This window comes from Cavia porcellus, unplaced genomic scaffold (assembly GCF_034190915.1).
Source record: "Cavia porcellus strain 051 isolate PalLab524CR breed Dunkin Hartley unplaced genomic scaffold, mCavPor4.1 scaffold_19, whole genome shotgun sequence".
In the NCBI taxonomy this organism is placed as follows: Eukaryota; Metazoa; Chordata; class Mammalia; order Rodentia; family Caviidae; genus Cavia; species Cavia porcellus.
Genome location: NW_026947502.1, coordinates 26,097,485 through 26,120,560, shown reverse-complemented (window position 1 = coordinate 26,120,560; position 23,076 = coordinate 26,097,485). Strand labels below are relative to the sequence as shown.

Sequence of the window (23,076 nt, the reverse complement as noted above, 5' to 3'; positions counted from 1 at the left end):
AGCTACATTCTAGCACCTGTCTGTTTTTTGTTTTGAAACAGAGTCTCACTCACTAGGTTGCATAGGCTTGGATTGTGATCCTTCTGCCTCAGCCTCGCAGAGTGCTAGGAACATACGCATGTACCACCATGCCTGGCCTAATCTGTTTTTATTGTTTGAGAATTCCGTGTGTTCTTCAGTTTAACTCTCATGTGTCCTCAGGGTTCTCTGTGATAGAAACTGTGATAGTTTCTCAAGACTGTCCTGTCCTGCTCCCTCTTTTGATTTTTGCAGTTTTAAATTGTATTTTGAATTTAACATTAAATAGTTTTTATGTTATTGGCTATTGAACCCAGGGCTGTTGCACTGAGCTACATCTTCAGCCTCTTTTTTATTTTTTAATCTGAAATAGGATTTCCCTAAGTTGCTAAATTGTATAGGCTGGGCTGGAACTAATGATTACTGCCTCAACCAACTGGAGTGCTGAGATTATACATGTGCACTATGCGAGGTTGACGTTACTCATTTTTCATAACTTTGATAACTGTGATAACTTTGTTAGTTTTTTTTTTTTTTTTTTAAAATATGGTCTTGGTGTGTAGTTTAGGGTGACCTGAAGCTTACTACATAGCCCATGCTGGTCTCAGACTTGCAGGGATACTACTGTCTCAGTCTACCAAGTGCTGGGGTTAGAGGTGTGCATTACCACACCCAGCTAACCTTGCCAATTTTGAAGAGTACTGGTTAGTACCTTTAGCATGCCCTCTGTTGGAATTTGTCTGCTGTTTTTCTCATAAATGCTTTTTATAGTTTTTTCCTTGCTCTCAGGATCCAGATTTACACATTGTAATGTAATTAAGTCTCTTAAATCTCTTTGAATCTATAAAAATTGTCTCTCATTTTTTCTTGCTGCTTATTAATTGAGACTGGATTGCTTATTTGTTCTATATAATTTCTCCCATTTGGGGTTTTCCTGATAATGTTTTGACTAGGTCTAGTATGTATTCTGTTCCTCTGTATTTCTTGTAAATTGGTTAGCTAGACCAAAAGCTTATTGGAGTAAGGTTCAGTTTTTGCCTCAGTTAAAAACTAGAATAACAATAAAAAGCCAGAACAAAAGAAACACACAATACCTGTGCTTTTACCATTTTGGCATGATGCTTTCTTAATTATGATATTCTGTTTTTTCCAAGTAAGTGATCCCTAAAGAAACATAGACCTTGTGTGCATGTGCATCTTTTCTGAGTTAAAACCACTACAGTTTATTGGTGGCAGTGTCCTAGCTACAGAAACGTCTACATATGGGCCTTGGGTGTAGCTTAGTGATAGAATGTGTGTCTACTACATATGACGAGATCCTGAATTCAACCCCCACGACTGGAGGTGGGGGGTTGTCCATATGTTGTAATTACTTTTACTGAAGTCTGATGGCATATTTTATATTACTCACAATCAGTAGTACAGTATTAGTCCTATAGTTTTATTTTTAAATTTTATTTATTTTATTTTTTATTTTTTTTGTCTTTTTCGTTTTTTATCGGTACCAGGGATCGAACTCACGACTGCCTCCTTGCGAGGCAGGCGCTTATGCCACTGAGCTAAATCCCCAGCCCCCTATTTTTAAATTTTAAACATTCCTTTTTCCCAGTTTAGAAACTTAATGTCATACGTTACTGTTGCAAGCTTTACTTTATACCAAAAGAAAAAAAATGAAAAAGAAAAAGGTTTATATGACTACAGTGACACAGTATAATAAAGATAAAATAAGAGGGGATTGAGAGTGAAAGTAAATTAGAATAATAAGATAATGTCTGGAGGAAAGTTAGATATAAATTAGAATAATAAGATAATGTCTGGAGGAAAGTTAGATATAAGACACAGAACTGGGCTTTTTAGAGGTAAGGGCACAGGTTAGGCCCTGTTCACAATAATAGTGTTCTATCTGCAGTAGGTTGGAGGATTTTGGTAATCTTAGATGATAAATATACTTCTTTCTCTATGGTCATTGACTTATTTGGTGTTTCATACTTGGTAGCCTCATTGCTTAGAGTGGAGTGCCTATAAAGATGTGGGCCAGGTTTCTTAGTATAGGGTTTCAGAACTCCTTGGAAAAATCTAGACTTATTTTTTGTGTTGAGTTTTCCTTCAGCAGTTTTCTTAGAATTTTGATTTATTCTCTTACTATTATTTCTCTCTAGCATTTTGGTTCTGGCATGAATTGGGATATTCTCGGGACATTTAGATTTGAACACCTTTGTTTATGAGTAGAATAAAATGACTGCATAAGAAACTAATATAAGTTTAAGAATATTTCAGCTGAAAAATACAGTTTCCTTATGATTGTGACCATGTCACTTCTTTCAGATTTTTCTTACACGTTGTCTGAATTATATATTTGTTTGTTATGATAATCTAGTTGAAAGCTGTGCAACTCAAAACCAGTTTAAATCACAAAAGAAGGGTAGAGGTATGTGAATTTGAGTTCTTCCTCAGATGTGGTACTTCACAGTATCAGCACCAGCACCTGGCTTTCATTCTTGTTGTTAAGCTGTATGTGTGTGTGTTTGTGGGGGGGATGTGACAATGGTGGATTCTTCTGACTCCCATCACTGAATCAATCATTGTGATTAGGTGTTACGGCCAAAAAGCATGTCCTCTCTCAGCCCCTTAAGATTTTAACATTATGGCTGTTTTTATTTTACTTGTGAACTTTTCTGGACTTTGTGTGTCATTTGATAATCCAACAAATAGTTCTTTTTTTTTTTTTTTTTTGTCTTTTTCCTTTTTATCAGTACCGGGGATAGAACTCATGACTGCCTGCTTGCAAGGCAGGTGCTTATGCCACTGAGCTAAACCTCCAGCCCCCCAACAAATAGTTCTTGAACTTGTATTGTGCAAAGGCACTGTACAGACCTAAAAACATTAAGGGCATATTGATAAATTGTCTCATACACGGCTTATAAGTGATTTTACTTTTACTTAATCATTTTGGAATTAGAACACCCACTTATGACAATAAATATAGTTTTTATAAGGAAATTTATTACTTTATTTTTCTATTACTTATATATAGGTTTTTCATTTTCTGTTTTTTTGAGACAGGTCTCACTATGCAGTTCAGGCTGGTCTTGAACTTACTTTATAGCCCAGGCTGGCCTCAAACTTGTAGCAATCCTCCTGCCTCAGCCTCCCAAGTGCTGGAATTACAGGTGTGTGCCACCATGCCTGGTTATTTCTAAGTCATTTTTAGAATGGAAAACAAGGCCATAGATCTTTTACAATGGGAAGGGACAAAAAATGGAGGGAGGGGGAAGTAAAAAGAATTAGGATGTGTTAAGATTAAATACCAACTCCCCACAATTGATGTAATTATTAGTAATAAACATGTAGTAGTAAAAATGAAAACAAATTTAATTAATTTTTGAAAAAAGTTTTAAGAGTTAATTTAACCCTCTATGCCCTAATGTCTTTTATTTTCCAATCTTGGTAATGGTTTCTGTTGTTTATAAATTTTTAAGTCATTATTTAAAAGATGTATGGATTATAGATTGTTTTTTTTCTCTTAAATGGAACTGAAAATGTCTCCGTAAGATTTGTCTTCTTATTCTCCTCTTAATTCTGTATTTCTCAGTGTTATTGAAAAATGTGTTTTGATCATGACATCTGTGTTGTGTGCTTTTTAGAATATTTTGACTGATTACTGACAGCCAAGTCATTTATAAAGCTATTGAAACTGAAGTTTAAAAAGGGCCGTAATCAGCTGCTGTTGCAATCTAGTGCTTTCAGAGGGGTATGTACCAACAGGACATGGTGAGAGATTTAGAGGACGTGGGCTAGAAAAATATTTTGAGGACATAAAGAGAACGGTTATAAAATCCCTTTCAGCTCCAGAATTCAGTGAAATTTTTGGCTTCAGGCAGTGAAAACTCCCCTTACTCAGTTGCCTTCAGAAAACAGAAAATGTGAAGGAAATCAAAGACATCCTTGCTGTGTTGCAAGCAACAGGAATCCTTTACTAAGGCTGTCCTTTGCTCCAGCTGAAAGACAAATTATTTGTTCTTAGTTGCCCATTGGACTGTAAAGCACACAACTTCCTTCTTATTTGAAACCAAGGTCAACTTAGGGTACAGGAACAATGGGCTAATGAGAAAGTAGAGCAAGTATGAAGTTTCTATGAAATCAATTACGGGATGATAAACTGGGCCCCTTTATACGTATTAGCTTTGCCAGTTCACTTTTCGTGCCATTATTCTAAGTAAAGAAGGACAATTTTGATCACCACCGTTATTTGAAATCCTTGTATGTCTATAAAAGTTTATACATCAAGACAACCAACTTGGAATATGTTCTTATTTGAGGTAGGGACTGGTTAGGTCTCTGAAAAGAAGTATGATATGTTTTTGGAAAATGAACAGTGTTAAGGGTACAGGTTTAATTTGTATAAAGTTTGAATTCACAGGTTTCTTAGGACCAGTTTTCCTTCTACAGGTGGTTATTCAGAGCTCACAGTAAAGACAGGGATCATGTCAGATGGTAGAAACTTTGCAAGTCTTCGGAAGGGATAAATCTAACAAAGATTTGGGGAATACCACTTGTTTTAATATTATTGAAGACAGTAAAACTGCATTTCTTTAAAATATTTTATATTGTAGGAATCCTGATCCTCCCATACTAATGATTTGCATGCAGGGTTATATGCATGCTGGGCAAATGTTCTAACTCTGAGCCATATCCACAGCCCTTTTATTGTACTTTGAGTCAGGGTCTGCTTATTTTGTGGGCTGGCCTATGCTGCCAGGCCTGGCTTCAGTTATCTTCTTGAAACTGATATCTCTTCCTAGATACAATGAGAGTATTTCTTACATCAGGAAGAAAAAGTTTTGACTTTTCATATGTTCTAATGTGCTTTTGAAAACATGTTAAACCTTTTTATTCTTTATGTGAAAGTAAGGTAAAGATTTTAGCTTGGTATGTTGGACCCTGTACAGACATTTCCAGAAACTCTCTGATTGAAATGTTTTGGTTTATATGAGGATAAGTAGAAGATCCTGAAAGGTATATAGCCAGCTCCTATGTGTGGGGTGGTATGTTAGTCACTTTTTTGTTGCTATGACAAAATGCCTGGAGATGTGTACTTAAAAAATCAGTGCATACTAGTAATGTAGTACATAGTAAGTCTCTGATTTATGAGTTTGTTCCCAGAGAATGTTTATAAGTCACATTCATTTATATCTGACAAAGTGAGTCTTGTATAGTACATTTGTGAAAGTTTGTAACTCAAATGTTCATAAGTCAAGGACTTAATGTAATGAAATTCATTTTGGTATATTGGCACATACATATAATATTTTAACTATTTTCATACCCATATTTTTGCCCTCTCCTTTTTATTCTTTTCATCGATCTCCATCTTCATCTCCAGAAGTCTACATTCTAGATTCTTGTCCCTCCCCTGCCAAGAGAAAACATGTGATGTTATGAGACTGCCATTTCTATCCATTTTCCTGCAAATTATGTGATTTTGTCTATGACAATAATCTATTGTGTATATGTGCCACATTTTCTCGTATCTGATGACATCTAAGTTAGTACCACAGCTTAGCTATTGTGAATTGCATGGTACATGTGGGTGGGTTTTATGGCTTGTGTTTAGATGTCTCCCTAAAGCCACATGAGATCATATAAGTGGGGCTTTTTCAGAGATAGCTGGATCCAGAGTCTGTGATGCTGGAATTGATTTATGGTACAATGCTAGGATCAAGGGCACTAGGATTAAGGGTACGGATAGAAAGAGCTGTGGTCGTCCTTTGCTGCTTTCTGCCCACTATGAACTTTTTGTCCTCTGTGATGCCTGTCTGCCATGCCACCCTGTCTTGGAGCCAGCTAATTATGTACTGAAACCTCTATAAATTGTGTGCTAAATAAACCTTTCCTCCTTTAACTCTTAAGTGTCAGATATTTTGTTTCAGCAATGAGAAAATAACTAAGACAGAATATGGTACCAGAGAAGTGAGGTTGTTGCTGTTGCTATATCTGACCATGTGGTTCAGGAACCTTTGGAACTGGCTTATGGGAAAGGGAAGAGTTAGGAAAGATTTGGAGGTGCCTACTGAAAAAATAGAGCTGGAATTTTTGAGGCTGTGTTGTATAGGAGATTCTGGTCAGAGATCAGAATACCAGAAGGCTGATAGAAATTCTGTAGGTAAAGATCAGGCACAGGAGGTTTTTGCTGAGAAGAACTGCATTGTGTATTATACTCCACATGATATGAGTTATGCCTTTGCAGGAAATTTGTCTGCATTTTGCCTGAGGCTGAGATTAAGGGCCACAGACTAATCTTGCAGAAGAAATTTCAAGTTTGATGTTGAAGAGGTGGCATGGCTGCTGTTGGCATTTAGCCAGATTTATGTTGGGAACTAAGAGCAAAAGCCTAGCAGAATGACTCAAAACTTTCTGAGTTTGTCAGAAAGGAAACTCCAATAAAGTTGTGGCCTACAAAGATGATTCCAGTGGAGAAATTGGTTGCTGAAAAGACAAGCAAGAAAAATCAAGTATTTTAGAAGAAGATGACACAAAAGATGGCCTGAGAGCATCACAGGAAGGAGCAGCATTGTTTGTAAAAGAATCAAAATTGCAAAGGACTTTGCTTTGAGAAGATAGCCCAGAGCACCATGTTCCAAAATGGTGGTGGCTTGGGAAGTTTTTCCTTGGAATTTAGTTCATGGGCTCTGGACTCCTACCGATATTAGGGGTAGGGGTAGGGATAGATAGAAGGATAGAAGGAAACCTGACTACTGCTCCAGTTGGCAGTGGACTTGGCATCATCCATATTGTACTTGTTTTAGCACACGCCAAATGCAAGAGTTACGGAGTCAGGAAGGCTTCCACCCAGATTTCAGAAGAAGGCTTGGGAGGCCAGACAGTGTGCTCTTGAGAGGGAAGTGTGTGACGCTGTGAGTGTGAAGCCAGAGGGGTAGTGGAGATGCCAGAAATTTGTAGAAGCCCCAGAGGGAAGCCATGGGAGCTCCAGCCATTTGGGTAGAGCCACTCAAGCCCTTTGGACTTAATAATTTGCCACAGATTGCTGGGGATGCTGAAAGTGGAACTGTAGGTTTTAATGTTTGCCCTGGCAGATTTTGTTTCGTCTTGCTTTGTTCGCATTTCTTGCTATCACCCTGTTTATAACTTTTTGGAATGGAAATGTCTGTCGTGCCATTGAATGTTGGTAGTGTTTAATTTTGTTTTCATTTGTACAGAGGCTTGGAGCTTAGAGTTTGCTTTAAATCTTGGAGGAGACTTTTGACTTGGACTTCTGCAGTGCTGAAACTGTTAGGACTTTAACAACTCTTGGAAATGGACTAAATGTCTTTTGCATAAAGTGTTAAAATATCCAAAGTTAAACTTAAAAAAGGAGGAAAGATGTTATTTTATTTAGCTCAGAGTGTATAGAGGTTTCAAGGCAGAGTGGCATGGCAGGCAGGCATCACAGAGGAGAAAAAGTTCATAGTATATGTCAGGTAGCAGAGTAGCAAGGGATGACCACAGCTTTTTCTGTGCTTCACTTGTTATCCAGGATATTTAGGGCAGGTAGCACTCACCCATTTGTTCTAGTGCCTTGATCCTAGCATTACACAATGAATCAATTCCAGTGTCACACAGTCTCCCTCCCGTCCAAGTACTAACCAGGCCCGACCCTGCTTAGCTTCCGGGATCAGACAAGATCGGGCGCGTTCAGGGTGGTATGGCCGTAGACACACAGTCTATCTCTAGCAGCCTTTGAGAAAGCCCCACCTATAACCAACCATAGGAGGCTTTAGAAAGACATCTGAACACAAGCCATAACGTTCTGTCCTGGCCCCTCAAAGACTCATGCAGTGTGTGTGTATCACTATGGTGTGCTATCTTTAATTTTGGGGGGCATATACAAAGGAGTAGTATAGCTGGATCAAATGGTATTTCCATTGTTAGTTTTTTAAAAGATTACCATGCTGATCCCATAGTGGTTTTACTAATTTACTTTTCTACTAGCACTGTAGAGGGTTCAATGAGGTAGGTTTTTAGTTCCTCACACTTTGAATTCCTCTCAGGTGTCATGTAGTATGAAGCATGGATTGTCACATTTGTAGCACTTTCATAGGATAAAACATCAGTACTCAGGAGTTTTCTGTCAGCCTACTCTTACTGGACTATGTGAAAGCCATGGAATTAAAATGAACATAGAGTAGTGTCTTTGTCAATTCAGTACAGCTAAACTCTGATAGCTGTCTTTATCCTACCTATTTTCCATCTCCATTGAAGGACAGTGGTGTAGGATTATGGGACAAGTTGCTGTGACTGATGCCCAGATAATAGTGAAAATGTCAGTATTGTTTGAGATGGCCTGATATTGCCAATTGTATATTGATTGTATCTGAAAAAATATTGTAGACAAAATCTTCCTGTTTTTTTGGGACAGGATTTTGCTTCGTAGTTCAGACTAACCTTAAACTTACTGTGGAGCCTTGGCTAGCCTCAAACTCTTGGTGATCTTGCATTAAGTCTCCTGTGCACCACTCTACGTAGCTATTTGCATTTAATATTTGTTAAATAAAAATGAGATCATAATACCAGCCCTAATTTATTGCTTTTTTTTTTTTTTTTGTCTTTTTTCCTTTTTATCGGTACCAGGGATTGAACTCAGGACTGCCTGCTTGCAAGGCAGGTGCTTATGCCGCTGAGCCAAATCTCCAGCCCCCTAATTTATTGCTTTTTGGAATTTTCTTCATACATATTGTATACTTCCTTCTGGGTCTACAATATGCTTCTTCTTCATCTTCTTTGTCGTCTTCTTCGTCTTTCTTTTGGAGACAGTGTCTCACTATGCAGTTCAGGCTGACCTTGGGCTCACTTTGTAGCCCAGGCTGGTCTTGAACTTGCAATGATCCTCCTGCTGCAGCCTGCTGCAAATGCTGGAATTACAGTACAATATGCTTTTATAGCAGAGTTTTTATTTGCTGGAGACATTCTGTCTCCCGTGTAATCTCTAATTTATTGAACTGATCCCTAGTGTTGCATTTTTCCTTTGTTTTGATGAACAGTGCTATGACAAACATCTTAGCTATATTTCTGGACTTCTCTGTTGTTTTTTTCCCCTTAATATAATTTCTTACGTGTGAAATTGCTGAGTCAGATGACACAAATTTTGTAAGTATTCACTATGTATTGCAGAGTTGCCTCTCAGATTGTGCCAGTTTCACAGTTACAATTCCATCAGCAGTATAGATTAGTGACAAATAGATAAATTTTGAAAATAAACCAGGGGAACTTGCTGCTTTAGGGAGTTTAATATCAGGTAAAGGAAGTGACAAGAAGTCTAGATTAGGAAAGCAAATAGGAATTTTGGAATCAGAATTGCAGTTCTGCTACTTTTGACCTCTAACAAGTTATTAAATGTCTTTGGTGTTACATTTCTTCCTCTGTAAGACTCAAGTATCTGTCTGGTCAGAGGTGCTATGAGAATTAATGTAACTGTACATTCTCCTCTCCTAATTGGGTGAACTTTAATATCATTTATCTTTTTTTTGAAAATGAGGCTAAACTTACAGTTTGGTGGTCTCCCCTCGTCCTGAACCACATTCCTGATTGGACTATAGATATTCATTGACAAAAATCCAAATATCCTTAATTTAACTGTTGTTAAATTCTTTTCAGTCTTAAGGATTTATGGATTTTGGATAAACCCCTTAGGGACTGGGGATTCACACTGATCAGACCTGGAACTTGCTGGTGGATGCTCTTCCTCCTTGGCAGCTGAATCTCATACTGGTCTTAGTACAATTTAGGACCCATGCGGCTATGCCGGAAATAGCTTATTTTGTTACATCCTGTTCTCTGTCATGCTGCTTAGAATAGAGATTCTACTTCCCCCCTCAAACATTTAATTCTCCTCTCCAGCTTCTGTAAGAGCTCTGAAAAACCTAGTGATATTTTTGAGTTATGGGTGATACTTGTGAAGTGGACAAAAGATAATTTGTTTCCTTGGGATTTCTGCAGAAATAAGCCATTATAATTTTGATGTTCATTGCCCCTTTCAGGGGTCACTAGGTGGTTTTACACATTTTAAATGACAGATACTTAGTATGGACTCAAAATTACTTCATGGGGAAATTATTTGTTTTTAGTTAAATCTTCAAGTTACCCTTAATAATTAAAAAAGGTTACACTAAAATTATACAGTGTAGGCTAGAGATGTAACTTGGTGATAGAGTGAGTGCTTGCCTGCCATAGGTTCTATCCCCAGGACCACAAAAATAGGAAAAACTAAAAACAAAACCCCCAAACTCCAAAGCGAAACAAAGTTTTGTGGTTTTTTTTTGGTAGTAGGGGGATTGAACTCAGACCTTGCACTTGCCAGGTAGGCACTTATACTACTGAGGCAAATCCCCATTTCCCCCAGTTTTTTTACAAGGTAGTTTAAAATGGTACTTAAATGCTCCGTGGCACTGGAGAAAAATCAGAAAATGTGGCCAAATAAAAATTTAGAAAGAGGGGTTGGGACTCAGTGGTAGAGCTCTTATCTTGCGAGGACCTGGGTTTGATACCCAGCACCACAAAATAAATAAATACATTTATTATATAAATAAAAAATCAATTAAAAATAAGTAAGAAAAAAATTTGCTCTTCCTTCTACCAAAGAATGCCATAAAGATTCATTATAGTGTTTTTTTGTTTGTTCCTTTGTTTGTTTGTTTGTTGTGAGACAGGGTCCTGCCATGTAGTTCAGGCTGGCCTTGAGCTCATTGTGATTCTCTTGACTCACCCTCTTGAGTGCTGAGATTACAGGTGTGTGCTGCTACAGCTGGCTATTGTAGTTTTGTTAGCTTTTGGGTTTGTGTGTTTTATCTTCAATAACCACTCAAGATGAGGCAGTTGGTTGAACATGAGAAGTAATTTAAGCATATTAGTGACTTTGAGTCCTGATAGCATTACTCTTTGACTGTGTGTATGGTAAGTTTTTTGTTTTGTTTTGTTTTTGCGGGGGGGGGGGGCTGTACCGGAGATTGAACTCATGACCATGTGCTTACCATGCAAGTGCTTGAGACACTGAACTAAGTCCCTGGCCCTTGACGTGTGTAATTCATTAAAACTTAGGAGATACAAATTTCAGTTTTTCTCATTCTTTTCATACTTTTTCTTTCCCCTTTTTCCTGTACCATTTTCTTCTCTTACTATGTATCCTGGCTAAGAATACACTGTAGTATAGTATGGATGACAAAAAATTATGTAATTCTAGAATAACAGTTGATAAGAATTAAAATGTTAACTGTCTTTTAGTTATAGGTCATATTTGCTGTGAAATCTGTTAAAATAAAATGTGATTCTTTGCAAAAAGTGTGTTACACATGAAGGCTGTAGACTAAAATTCAGTTCTTTAAAAGGCAATGAAAAATGCCATGAAATTGTGAATTTTTATTATGCCACTTAAATACTCTCATCTTAATTCTTGATTTTAAATCAGAACATTTATATTGGTGCGAGTTTGCGTTTTCTTGATAGGTCACCATCAGATATTTAGCAGCAGAACCCTAGGTCCTCAGTGTTTCACTGCAGATAATGTTGTTCCCTGAAAAGCAACAGTTGAAGAAATGAGACAGTAGGACAGTTCCTAATTTGGATTAACTTTAATGCTTGTGCTTTTTGTCTTGATGAGCAAGACAAGCTTGAAACTGAATAGGGACTCTGGCTCTTAACCAGTTTTAGAGAGCTGGCATTGTTTATGCCCCTTGAACCCACATTCTTTCTGGGTGACTCTTTAGGATCCAATCCCCCCATTCCTGGCTGGAGATTTTCAGTGAAGAGTGTGTTACACCAAATGGCTGACATGAAATGAATCTTTAATTTTTTCCCTGTAGCCTCTATTTGATTACAATGCACTTTTTGTTTTACATAAAGGGGGCGTGGTGGAGGTTTTATGGGCAGAAAAGGAGTTTGAGTGTGAAAGTTGATAAGTACTGGCCCTTGTATTTATTCTTTGGAGCCTAGCTGAACGAAGTACGCATTGGTTGTAAACTGAAATGAAACACTATCTCATTGGTTGATTCACGAAGATAACTTATCCTTTTTTATTTTTCTTCAAATACTGCTTTTCTCAAGTTGCCAAGGCTCATTCTTCTGCTGAAAACAGTTTAAGATCTGTCTCATCATTATCTCTGACAGTGTTTAAATATTTACATTTTTTGCTGTTTCACCTGAAGGACTTAAAAGATTCAGAGTATTATTAGTCTTTGACACAATTCACAGATCTATAAAATCACCCCCCCCTTTTTTTGCACTTCCATTCTTTGTCATTGAGTTGCTGTTGAATGGACTTGTTTGTTTCCCATATATTCTAGAAAACATAGGGATTTTCTTTGTTTTGGTTTGCAGTGGCTTGGCTTTGGCTTGATACCATGCTTCATACTATGTTTCTTGGTCTAGGAATCTCACCTCTAGTTCTCCTCCCCAGCTCTTATGTTGCATGACCCACTTCTATTACTCTGACAAATACTGTTGAAACAATACATATGTTGAGTTGAAAAAGTATTATGTATACACCGATATAAAAATGAGACTGTATCTGGGCTGCAGCACACAATTTAAGAGTTGCTGTGTTACAGGATGATGTCCCACTTTGGATTGAAAGATTTGGAAGAAAATTTGGTGATTCAGCCTTCTTCTAGGTCTCTTAAGCTTTCCTCACATCTTACAGTATTATATTCTAGTGCCAACCTGACTGCAGATCCTTGCATGTTTTAGTTCTTCGGCTTTGTTTATTCCTGCAGTCAGTCAGTCAGTCAGTCTCTCCCTCTCTCCCTCCCTCCTTTCCGTCTTTTTTCCTCTCACTCCGTTGCTGTCTCTGTCTCCTCTTTTTCTCTCCCCTTTCTCTCTCTCCCCTTCTCTTCCCCCCTTTCTCTTCCTTTCTGTGTGTGCCTCTCTTCCCCTGTCGGTCTCTTTTCTCTTTCTCCCATTCTCTGTGTATATGTTTACATTTTCAACTTTCCCTTCTATGAGCTTCTAAAGGAGAGACATAATGTCTTAATTGCTTTTCTTTGTGCAGCTAGATACAAGATCAAGTAAGTTTTTTGTTGAATGGAACAGTATAACTACTCAGTTTGGTTAGCAGTTAGAAGAAGTTGGTAATAATTCTGTGGGAAGCAATTTAATGAGAACATTTGGGAGGCGATAATAGAAAATTTGTAATAACGCAAACTTCTAAATCAGAATAACAGAAATGATTCACATAAAATACCTCCATGGGTAGCTTTTAAAAGAATTGCCTCTTTGAGAAAGAATCAGGGCAGGAGATTCAAAATAGTCCCATCTAGAAACAGACTCAAGTTAAGCTTTTGTGAGAGCTTCCAGCCAGCCAATCAGAAGACAAGGTGCCTGCAACCACTTTCTCCTTTTGATTTAGCTGTTCCTATGGCAATAGAAAGAGAGCCTAGGACATTTTTCCCTACCTCTTTTAATAAACTTTTAGCTTTTGAAAAATGCCAAAAGCTGTTATTCTTGTCTTTAACTGACTTCAAGTGTTTCTGCATCAGGTTGGCCCTGAATTTGGTTTTTGATTATCTGGTTGATGTGGCAGAACTGATAAAAACTATTAGGTTCCTTGGCTAATAATACTTTCTTAGGCTGTAGAATCTGCAAACATAATCAATTTGATTGGGTACTTGCTGTTAATACCAGAAACTAGTGTGAATCATTTCTTGTTTTCTATGAACAACCCTAAAATAAGAGTACTGATCATCAAAAGTAGCTAAATATGAAACTATAACAAACATTTCTTAGAAGTTTTCTACCCACTGTAATGATCCTTCTCTTTCTCGTGAGCTCCAGGTTAAAGCATCAAGGAAAGAGACTTGGTTTATATTGTTCGCTTAATAATTAGGTCACTACATATTTGTTAAAGTTGGTAAATACCCACAGTAGCAAGGTAAACAGACATATTTTAACAGTAAGATAGTAGTCCAGAGAAGCTTAAAGATACACCACTGTTAGCAGAGGGGGGGGGGGGATTCGATCTACATTGTGAGAATAGCTAATGTGAAGACATTTTTTCATTACTTAGGTAAGGAATAGTGGATAATTGTTTGCTCCAGGGATTTCCAAAACAAATCTCTAAATTTAAAGTTGGAAGCTTTAAGAATCAACTATCATGGTTCTAGCTGCATTTTAATGCTTAGGTTGATGAATATGGAATTTGTTTTCATTTTGATCATTGTCTCCCTGGTCATTTAGGCAAAAGGAAACTTGTTTAGGTTAGCATGTATGTACTTCCTTATTTAAAAAATGATATAACTTCTTAAAGTGACACTTTATGTTGAGTATACACTTTTTTTTTAAGCAGTGTAGTTGTAGTTCCTTAGTAACTGAGTATGAAAGTAGGGGAGTAGAATACCTTTCTGAAAGAGTTGCTGGCCGGACACAAAGAGACCGGACACTTTAACCAGGAAAAGCCTCAGCCAAGTTAGGGGGCTCCTGCCTCCCCCGCCCCTATAGATTTACCTGTAACCCCATACCCCCATCCCTAAGAACCTGTCCCTGGCGCACCAAACGTGTGCCAATAAAAACCTGTGCATCCCTAATGCCCCTTGGGGTCCACCCCAGACAGAGGCTACTTATGGGCCTCACTCCACGTGTTCGAGAGGAAGAAGAAGAAGAAGAAGGGAGAGTGTGTTCCAGAGAGAGACCGCCGGCCCCGGGGTAGAGATGCTGCGCCCCGGGGCCGGGGGGGTCTCTCCCCACATTCCCAAAATAAAGGTTACTTATATTTTATATTTCTTATCTTTGCAGCCACTGCCGCCCACTCCTTTCACGGCCGTCCACTCCATTCCTTCCACGGACCTTTCCCTTCCTTCCCCTCTTCCTCTACTCTTCTCAAACCTAACACTTTCAACCATCATTAACTTTACTTTCACCAGATGGATAATAGCCCTAGGATGATGAGTTGAGAAGATTACAGTAAAATAACAGATTAGTTAATAGATTTTGACTGTTATATCACTGTACCAACTTGGATGATACCTAGGATCAAAGTATCTTTTTGTTTATTATATTCTAACACAAATAGTGTGAATCATGCAAAAGTTGATTTAAGTCAGTTACAGCTTCAACCCAGCACCACTGATTTTGGACGAGAAAGGAATTTATCTCTTTGCACCTGTGTTTTTTCTTCTGAGTGTTGGGAAAAGTAATATCTATTGTGTAGGGTTATGATGAGAATGAGCTGAGATAGTCTTTAGGAGGTATTTAGTATGGTGCTGACACTTAACAGATGCTCAGTAAACACTGACATGGTTCTCAATACTCCATACTATCTACCATGGATATTACAAAGGTGAATTCTTGGCAGTTAGACCCTCAAGTATTCCCTTAAAAATCTTTTCCCTGAATTTACAAATTAATTATCAAGCTTTGAGTAGGTTTGAAAACATCAAATTTGTAATAAATGTCTAATATTTTGAAATCAAATTGTCAGAAACTTTTTATTGTTTTCCATGTTTTTAAAGTATTGAAAGTAGTTTTTAAAGTATGGAAAACCCTGGGAAGATGAGTTTTCCTGTTTTTGGGCTTTAGTTTTTTTCACTTCTAAAAATCAGGGATAGGAGGTTAGATCAAAGGGTCTTTAAGAGTTTCTTTCAGCTCTCAGTCTATAATTTTTTGATTTATTGAATGTCAAAAATTGCCCTTAAAAAAAAATTAACAACAGGATAACCAGGATTGCACTTGGAGACAAATACATATTAAACTTTGCAGGGAGAACTGGACTATCTTTACCAAATAAGTGCAATTTGATATGTAAGTGAGCTATGTTATTAATTTGATGTCAGTTACTGAATACAGGAATCGTCCTTAAACTGTGTCATGGGATCTGAATGATTCTTTGATTTGTGTAACTATAAAAATTGTAAAAACAAAACAAACAAAACACTTCTAATTTGAATGTCAGGGATATTGAGAGTTTATTTAATATAAATAATCATGTAATATAAACATGTAACTTCTGTGCCAACACTTCTGATGCATTCTGATACAAATGTTCCTTTAATAGTTTGTGCTAGAATACATCTGGATAGAGAACTTGTAGCTAATCAGGCAATGTTAACTTTTTTCCTAACTCTGATCATCAGATATCTCTTGTTCCCTTGCACCTCAGGCAAGTTGTTGCTTTAATAAGTCATTCACTTTTTTCCTGATTGTCCTCATGTATAAAATGAAAAATAAACTCTCCTCTCCTCTCCCCTCTTTCTTTCATACTTGAGATTGAAGCCAGGGCATTCATACTGAGATATATCTCTAACCCTTTAAAAAAATTAATTTTTAAATTTTGAGACAGTGTCTCGTAAGTTTCCCAGGCAGCGCTTGAATTTAATCCTACTGTCTCAGCCTCCCAGAATGCTAGAATTATGGGTGTGTGCTGCCATGCTTTATGAAATCTTTCAAACTGTTATTGTGAGAGTTAACTGTATCAGCTGTCGAGCAAACAACAAGAGCTCAATAAATGGCAGCTACTTTTGTTGTGCTGCATGTAAAATGTATTCAGCATCTTTCTTGCACTTGGTACTTCAAATATGAAATGTGGGGCAACGAAGTCTGTGTATCGAGTTACCAGTGATACACTGCTACTCTATAGATTATGGTAACCTTTGGGATAAATACTTACGTTGGAAATGTGTGATGTATTTATTGTTACCAGAGAGCTGCTCAATATTTTACTTCTCTGATTTTGTATTTTTAAAATGTCTTTTCTAAATAATTTCAGCATTCTATATCTTATGACAGTTGTAAGTACCAAGTGACAGATGCTTGTATGAACTCAGGTTTATTAGATTGGAAACAAAACTTATCTTTGTGTTATAGCTGGAGTGATCATAGAAGTTAGCCCCAAACTTGAACTCATTGAAAGTAAGAGTTATCTTGGGACAGTAAATAGAAACCAGGAGTGCCTTAGGCCAATGAGAATGTTTGGCCATCCTAAGTACAGCTAGGATAAGCCAGTTTATGAGGGCTAAGATTTGTGGAGTATTTTCATTAAACTCAAGCACCTTCAGCTTTTTGGTTTTGGCATAATTACTAATTTTTGGGGTAACAGTAAATTAATTTTAGATCTGGAAAAATACTGAATATCATGAATAGTTTTGACAGCTGTTAAATAGGAACCATGATATATATGCCATTTTTATATTTTACTTTTTTTCTTAATTCCTAAAATTAGCAAGCTTTTAAAAAGGAACAGGGTAAAAGAATTAAGTTTTTCTTAGTCATGTCAGATGAACTTTGTAAACAAAGCTGTCAAAAATGAGAATTGTAGGGCTGGGGATTTAGCTCAGCGGCATAAACGCCTGCCTTGCAAGCAGGCAGTTGTGAGTTCGATCCCCGGTACTGATAAAAAGGAAAAAGACAAAAAAAATAAAAAAAATAAAAAAATAAATACTTAAAAAAAATGAGAATTGTGATCTTCCAAAGTTTTATCTTTGAGAAATTAGAGATAAAGATGCCAGTGAAAATCAGATGTATTTTTTTTGGTCTTTTTCTTTTTTATCGGTACCGGGGATCTAACTCACGACTACCTGCTTGCAAGGCAGGCGCTTATGCTGCTGAACTAAATCCCCAGCCCCTGAATCAGACATATTTTAAGCAGGTCTCATATTGCCTATTATATCAGTGGTGGTGAACTTATGGCATGCATCCTGCACCGGGAAGTTTGTATCAGTCAAAGTTCTAAAAGGTTTGCCATCGCTGGCCTGTTACTCGTCTTGTTCCTTTTACCCCGGTCTAGGTCTCATGCGATTTTACTTCAGGGAAGTATAAAACTGTACTCATGATAAAAGTTGGGATAACAGAATTATTTTTCTTTTTTTTAATAAAAAGGCATCTTGGTCTTGTGGAAGGAATATGGGAGTTAGCTACAGACAAACTAGAGTTTGAAATTCTGGCTCTCTCCTTTACTGTGTGTTCTTATGTAAATCACGTAGCCCCAGAGCCTCAGTTTCTGTACACTGTAGTGAGGATTAGGGAACACATTTAAAAGTGCCCGTCACGTACTAGGTTCTTAAGCAATGATGGCAATGATGAGTATATGACATAGAAGATGGGAAACCTTTTATGAAATTACAGTCACTGTCTTACCACTAATCTTGTTTTGCACTTAAACTCATAGTTTCCTTTAGTGGGTTTTTGTTTAAATATTATTTCTCTCTCCCACTTGGTTCTGTCCACTGCATCCTGAGAAATTTGTGGTTGTTAGCAGAAACCTGTTTATAGCACAGAAAGTGGGCCCTCTCCCAAGGGTTCATTAAGCTGCCTAGGACCATCCCTGACCTCCAGACCGCCACCGGTGCACCCCTGCCCCAACTAACATTCAAGTTGCCTGTGTGAAGGAGTGATTTGTTGCGGCCTCTAACTGCTTCTTCTCTTCCTTCCTTTTTGTCATCCTGCAGTGTTCTGTGCCAAGGTCTTTGTGGCTAGGCTGCGCCAACCTGGTAGAGAGCATGTGCGCACTGAGTTGCCTGCAGAGCATGCCCAGTGTCAGATGTCTCCAGGTGCCTCTCTTCTTTCTTGTTGTAAATGTGTTTTTACGTATGCCATGAACATTTGTTGAAACTTGCAGTAGTGTGTTTAATCCAATGTTAAGTCTGCTTAATGTTCTGTGTAACCCTCTGCTTTCCTCCAGCCTGGGTGCCCCACATGGAGGAGTTAGTACCAAGAGGGGCCCTTCAGAGCCAAGTGGGTCTTCAGCTGGGCCCTGTCCTGCTCCCTTTTTCTACTCCTGCTTTTTATTCTTTTCCCTTTACCTTGAAGTTGTATTCTCATGTTTAATAGTTGTGCATGTGCCAAAACAAAAACAAAAACAAGAACAAAAAACAAACCCTGACAATTATTTGGCTATCTTTAAGGTTCTTTGTTGAGTTGGGAGGGTGTCATAATTAAAGTAGTGATTTTTCTATTTTGAAACTGATCCTTTTGGTTTCTTTCTCTCCTCCTTGAAAAAAGGAGGAGGGAGGGAGTCACTAATGTTATAAAGCCTCCAGTGGAAGTTTATAAAGATCACAGCTTTATGCTGCCAGTAATTGTCAGGTTGGGCCATTTCCCAAAGGCCAGATCTGACACCTGTCTTCAGGGTCCACAACAGTTTTCCAGGCCGAGGCTGGCAGAGAATTCCACAGATAAAAGTAATACTTTTTTTTTCTTTTGACGGGGGTGGGAGGGTGGAATGGGGTTGCTTAGGATAAAACTCTTAGCTCAAGTGCAGCTGATGATCTGTCTTGTTGAGATGGTTTCTAAGAGAGCCAAGGCCAAAAATACTGTGGCTTTATTTGTGAAGTTTGGTTTAGAGAAAGCATGTGTTTAAGTAAATATGGTGTCAGCAGCAGTATTCAATTTTCATCACTGCATATTTCAAGCAGTTTGATGTATCTTTTCTTTGAAAAGTAGTATTAAATTCCTGGTGTCTTGTTGAGACTGTCTTGTGTTAGAAAAAGAGTGTAAAATTAGTAAATAAGTTAGAGGAATATGATTGATGACATGGGTTTATTACTGTTCTCAAGGTTATCTTTTTATATTCATGTTTGCAATCTTTAAATGAAGCTAGGACTAGGAAGGAAGACAAATTCCTTCGTTTTGGGTTGGGGATTTTATTTACTTATTGGCAGACATTCTGAATAGCATTGGTATGCTTACTGATTCAAATTGCTTTCTTTAGAAAACAACTGAAACCTTAAAATCACTTTGCTGAAGAGTTAATTCAATACAAGGCCTGGTTGTCTTTAGATTCTATAGAATTAGCCTTACAATACAGGAATTGGCTGTTTCAGTGAGGCTCCAGTATAATGTGTTTAGCTTTGGAAAAGCGGCTTGTTTACATGTAATACAACTTTTAACAAAAATGTTGAAAGGGCAGACAATTTTGCATGCCTTGTGGGTGCTGTCTAATGGGTATTTGCATTGTACTTATCTTGCATCTGTGTGTGTGTGTGTGTGTGTGTGTTTTGAAAATGGTTAGTTGAATGTTACAGTTGCTTTTTAGTGAGCTGACCCAGTTTTCTCTGAAACTGGAAATTCAAGTAAGGAAAGAATTAACAGTTGTTAGTAAGGTCTTGAAATGCAGGTTCCTTTTATTGCATTCAGTTAAAAAATTGACCAGTGGAAGGCATCATTCAGTGTATTTTAGTAGCAGTGCTGTGAATTCTCTGTGAGTGGTTGAGTAGGTGAGTAGGAGGAAGTACAGGTTCCTACCTTATTACAAATGGAAAAACAAAGTCTTAGGGGGAAAAAAAGTTCTTTGACTCATCTCTCCCAGTGAATAAGTTGTTTAAGAGAAAAAAGTTGAAACATTGCCTTCTTATTTCAGAGAATGAAGCAATTACTTTTAGAAGTGTGTAGGGAATTTTGTTTACTTAGGTTTTTATTTTCACTGGTATGTAAATGAGAGTATTCAGCCAGTAAAATGAATTAAGTACTTAGTTAATTGCAGTTGACAAATTATTACTGTATTGTTCCATGTATGAATAGACTGTGCCCAGGTATTAATGAATCCAGAAGCTTTTCTTCCTTTCCATTAATTTTATGTCATCATTATTTTAAATAAAAGTATGTGCATGGATTTTAAAATTCTTACATTTTAAAAAAGATTATTATTTTGGGGTGCTGGTGATTGAACACAGGGCCTCATACATGTTAGGCAAACACTCTACTGATGAGCTACACCTTGTCCTTTTATCGTTTTTATTTTTTAATACCTTTAAAATAACACCAGCATGTCGCCTTCTAGTCTCCCAGCAGCTTAAAGTTTAGTTTGAGCTTTCAAACAAAGCCTTTTGCTTGTGTGCTATATTTCTGGTTGATCACAATGTCTTCCTTGACATTGTACGCCTCTTGACAGAGTCCTTTTAAGCAGGGTTAAAGAAAGAAGGGACAGTATTCCTGAAAAAGACACAGCCTGGTTGATGTAGTGGGCTGTGGTGCTGTTTGAAAGGGTCCACCTGAAAATGGTTACACTAGCCCCACTGATCCTTTCAAGTGGAGCCAACTGGCTTGTTGGTATGGCTGATAGTGTACGTTTTGGAAAAGCAGAAATAAAGGGAATGGTTGCCTTTAAGCATAATTTGGCCACACAGTTTTGCCATTTGTGAGAAAAGGGGTAGCAAAGATGTAAAATTCATTTGCTGCTGATTGTATTTGGTGCTTCGCACATAGTAGGTTTATGACAACCTTGTGAGGTAGGAGTTACTTGTTTCCATTTTTTCTGATGTGGAAACTGGAACTGAGATATTGTATGTTGTTTGACTTGAGTTAATATTTACATAACTGTGACAGATGTGATGGTGCATACCTGTAAGCCCAGCACTTAGGAGGCTCCGACAGGAGGATCACCATGAGGTTGAGGCCAGCCTGGGGTACACAGTGAGTTCATGGCTAACTTGGACTGCATAGTTACACAAAAAAATGGCAAAACTCTGAGATGATAGGCTGGGCATTTGAATCCCCTCTGTTTGCCTGATCCCCCAAACTGATTTTTTTTTACTCTACATTAGAATGCTACTTTTAAAGAATATTATAGTATAATGTGTGTGTGTGTGTGTGTGTGTGTGTGTGTGTGTGTGTACATGTGCTTGTATATATATGTGTGAACTTTACTATTGATATCTGGTGTGTGGTTTGTTAAACTGTTATTTATTTGGAAATTAGAAAAAATCTTACCAAATTATGTAAGGAAAATAATTGACATTTTCTTTGCTAAATGAGCACTCTTAAATTTTATTGGGGGGGGATGGAGTAATGAGGGCTTTTGCACTGAGCTGTACTCCCAGCCTTATTTATTTACTTATAATAATAATAAAAATTTATTTATTTATTGTCTTACTAGTTACTCAAGCTGGCTCTAATTTGCAGTCTCTTGCTTCAACCTCCCAGAGTGCTGGAATTAAAGGCATGTACTACCATGCCGGTTCATTCGTAAATGTTAGAGCTCTAGAGGGTTCTAAGTAGTTGTTCTACAAATTTAATTTTATTCATATTTACTGAGCATTTGGTGTGTGCCAGGACTTTTACCAGTGGTAGGCATATAAAAGGGAACAAAACAGACTTATTCCCTGCACTCCATGTGCCCGTTATAGTAAACAAACCTGTGGATAAAAGTATAGACTGAATCACAAGTAAATCTGATGTGTGTATATGTGTGTCAAGTCAGACTGAAGTTAGACAAACAAGTGCTTGTACAACAATTTGAGTCATTTTAAAATAGACTGTGCACTCTGCATATTTTAGAACAGTTGAACTGGAATGTCTGGGTGTCGCTGAGCTAACCCAAACTGAGTCAGTATTTCATTTCCTTGTATATCCAGATTTGGCTTGTTAGGTGGTTACATCAGATGATCGAGTTCAGAGCAGGTAGCGTTTTGGTTTGCCAAGACTATGGCATGAAATTAGCAATGATGTTAATGTGTCTTTTATTTTCTGTGTATTGGACCTTCAACCCTCGATTACCTCGTTTGATTCTTTTTAGAGAAGTTAGCTATCTATGATGCCGTACGCTGTATATGAAGTTACAGAAGGGAATTGATTTACATGGCTTACACAATTATTTGAGTGCAGAACTTGATTTTGAATCCAGATCTGTGTAACTACAAAATCAGTGCTTTAGTCACCAGACTGCAGTGACAGCTGCCACCTTAACTTGGCAACTGTCATTTTTAGGTTGAAACAAATTTCTTTTAATTTTTAGTATCAAAAGTTTAAAGCTGGCACACCAGGAGTATAGAGATTTAAGGTAGTAGACTGACATGTTTTCTTGGGAATGGTGTTTGCACCTCCTAGCTGGGGGAGAGTGCCAGTGACAAGTCCATGGGGAACTGATTCCTTGGGCTGATAGTGAAGATTATGTGAATCGGATCATGTGAATTAGGTTTTAGTTCCTCCTTCCTAGCTCCTGTGATTTTTTTTTTTTTAAACTGTCTATTCATATAAGCCACAGAGGTCAACGAACACTATAGTCAGAACTTATCAGAGCTGCTGACCTAAGATGATTATTCAGAAAAGAGAGTGAACTGAGTAGGAAGAATCCTGGCTTTGGAGCCA

General features: G+C 37.6%; 1 protein-coding gene across 10 annotated transcripts in view; it reads left to right on the top strand.

The window, feature by feature from the left end:
* The window catches only part of Fbxw11 (F-box and WD repeat domain containing 11), a 140,925-nt gene that overhangs the window by 29,255 nt on the left and 88,594 nt on the right, over nt 1–23,076 (top strand). For 5 of the 10 annotated variants that reach the window (XM_063230777.1, XM_063230775.1, XM_063230779.1 and 2 more), the window contains one exon: nt 18,441–18,542. The exons of the other annotated variants lie outside the window; for them this stretch is intronic. In XM_063230777.1, coding sequence (XP_063086847.1) covers nt 18,441–18,542 — 102 coding nt within the window. The remainder of the gene's footprint in view (nt 1–18,440; nt 18,543–23,076) is intronic. 10 annotated transcript variants of the gene reach the window in all.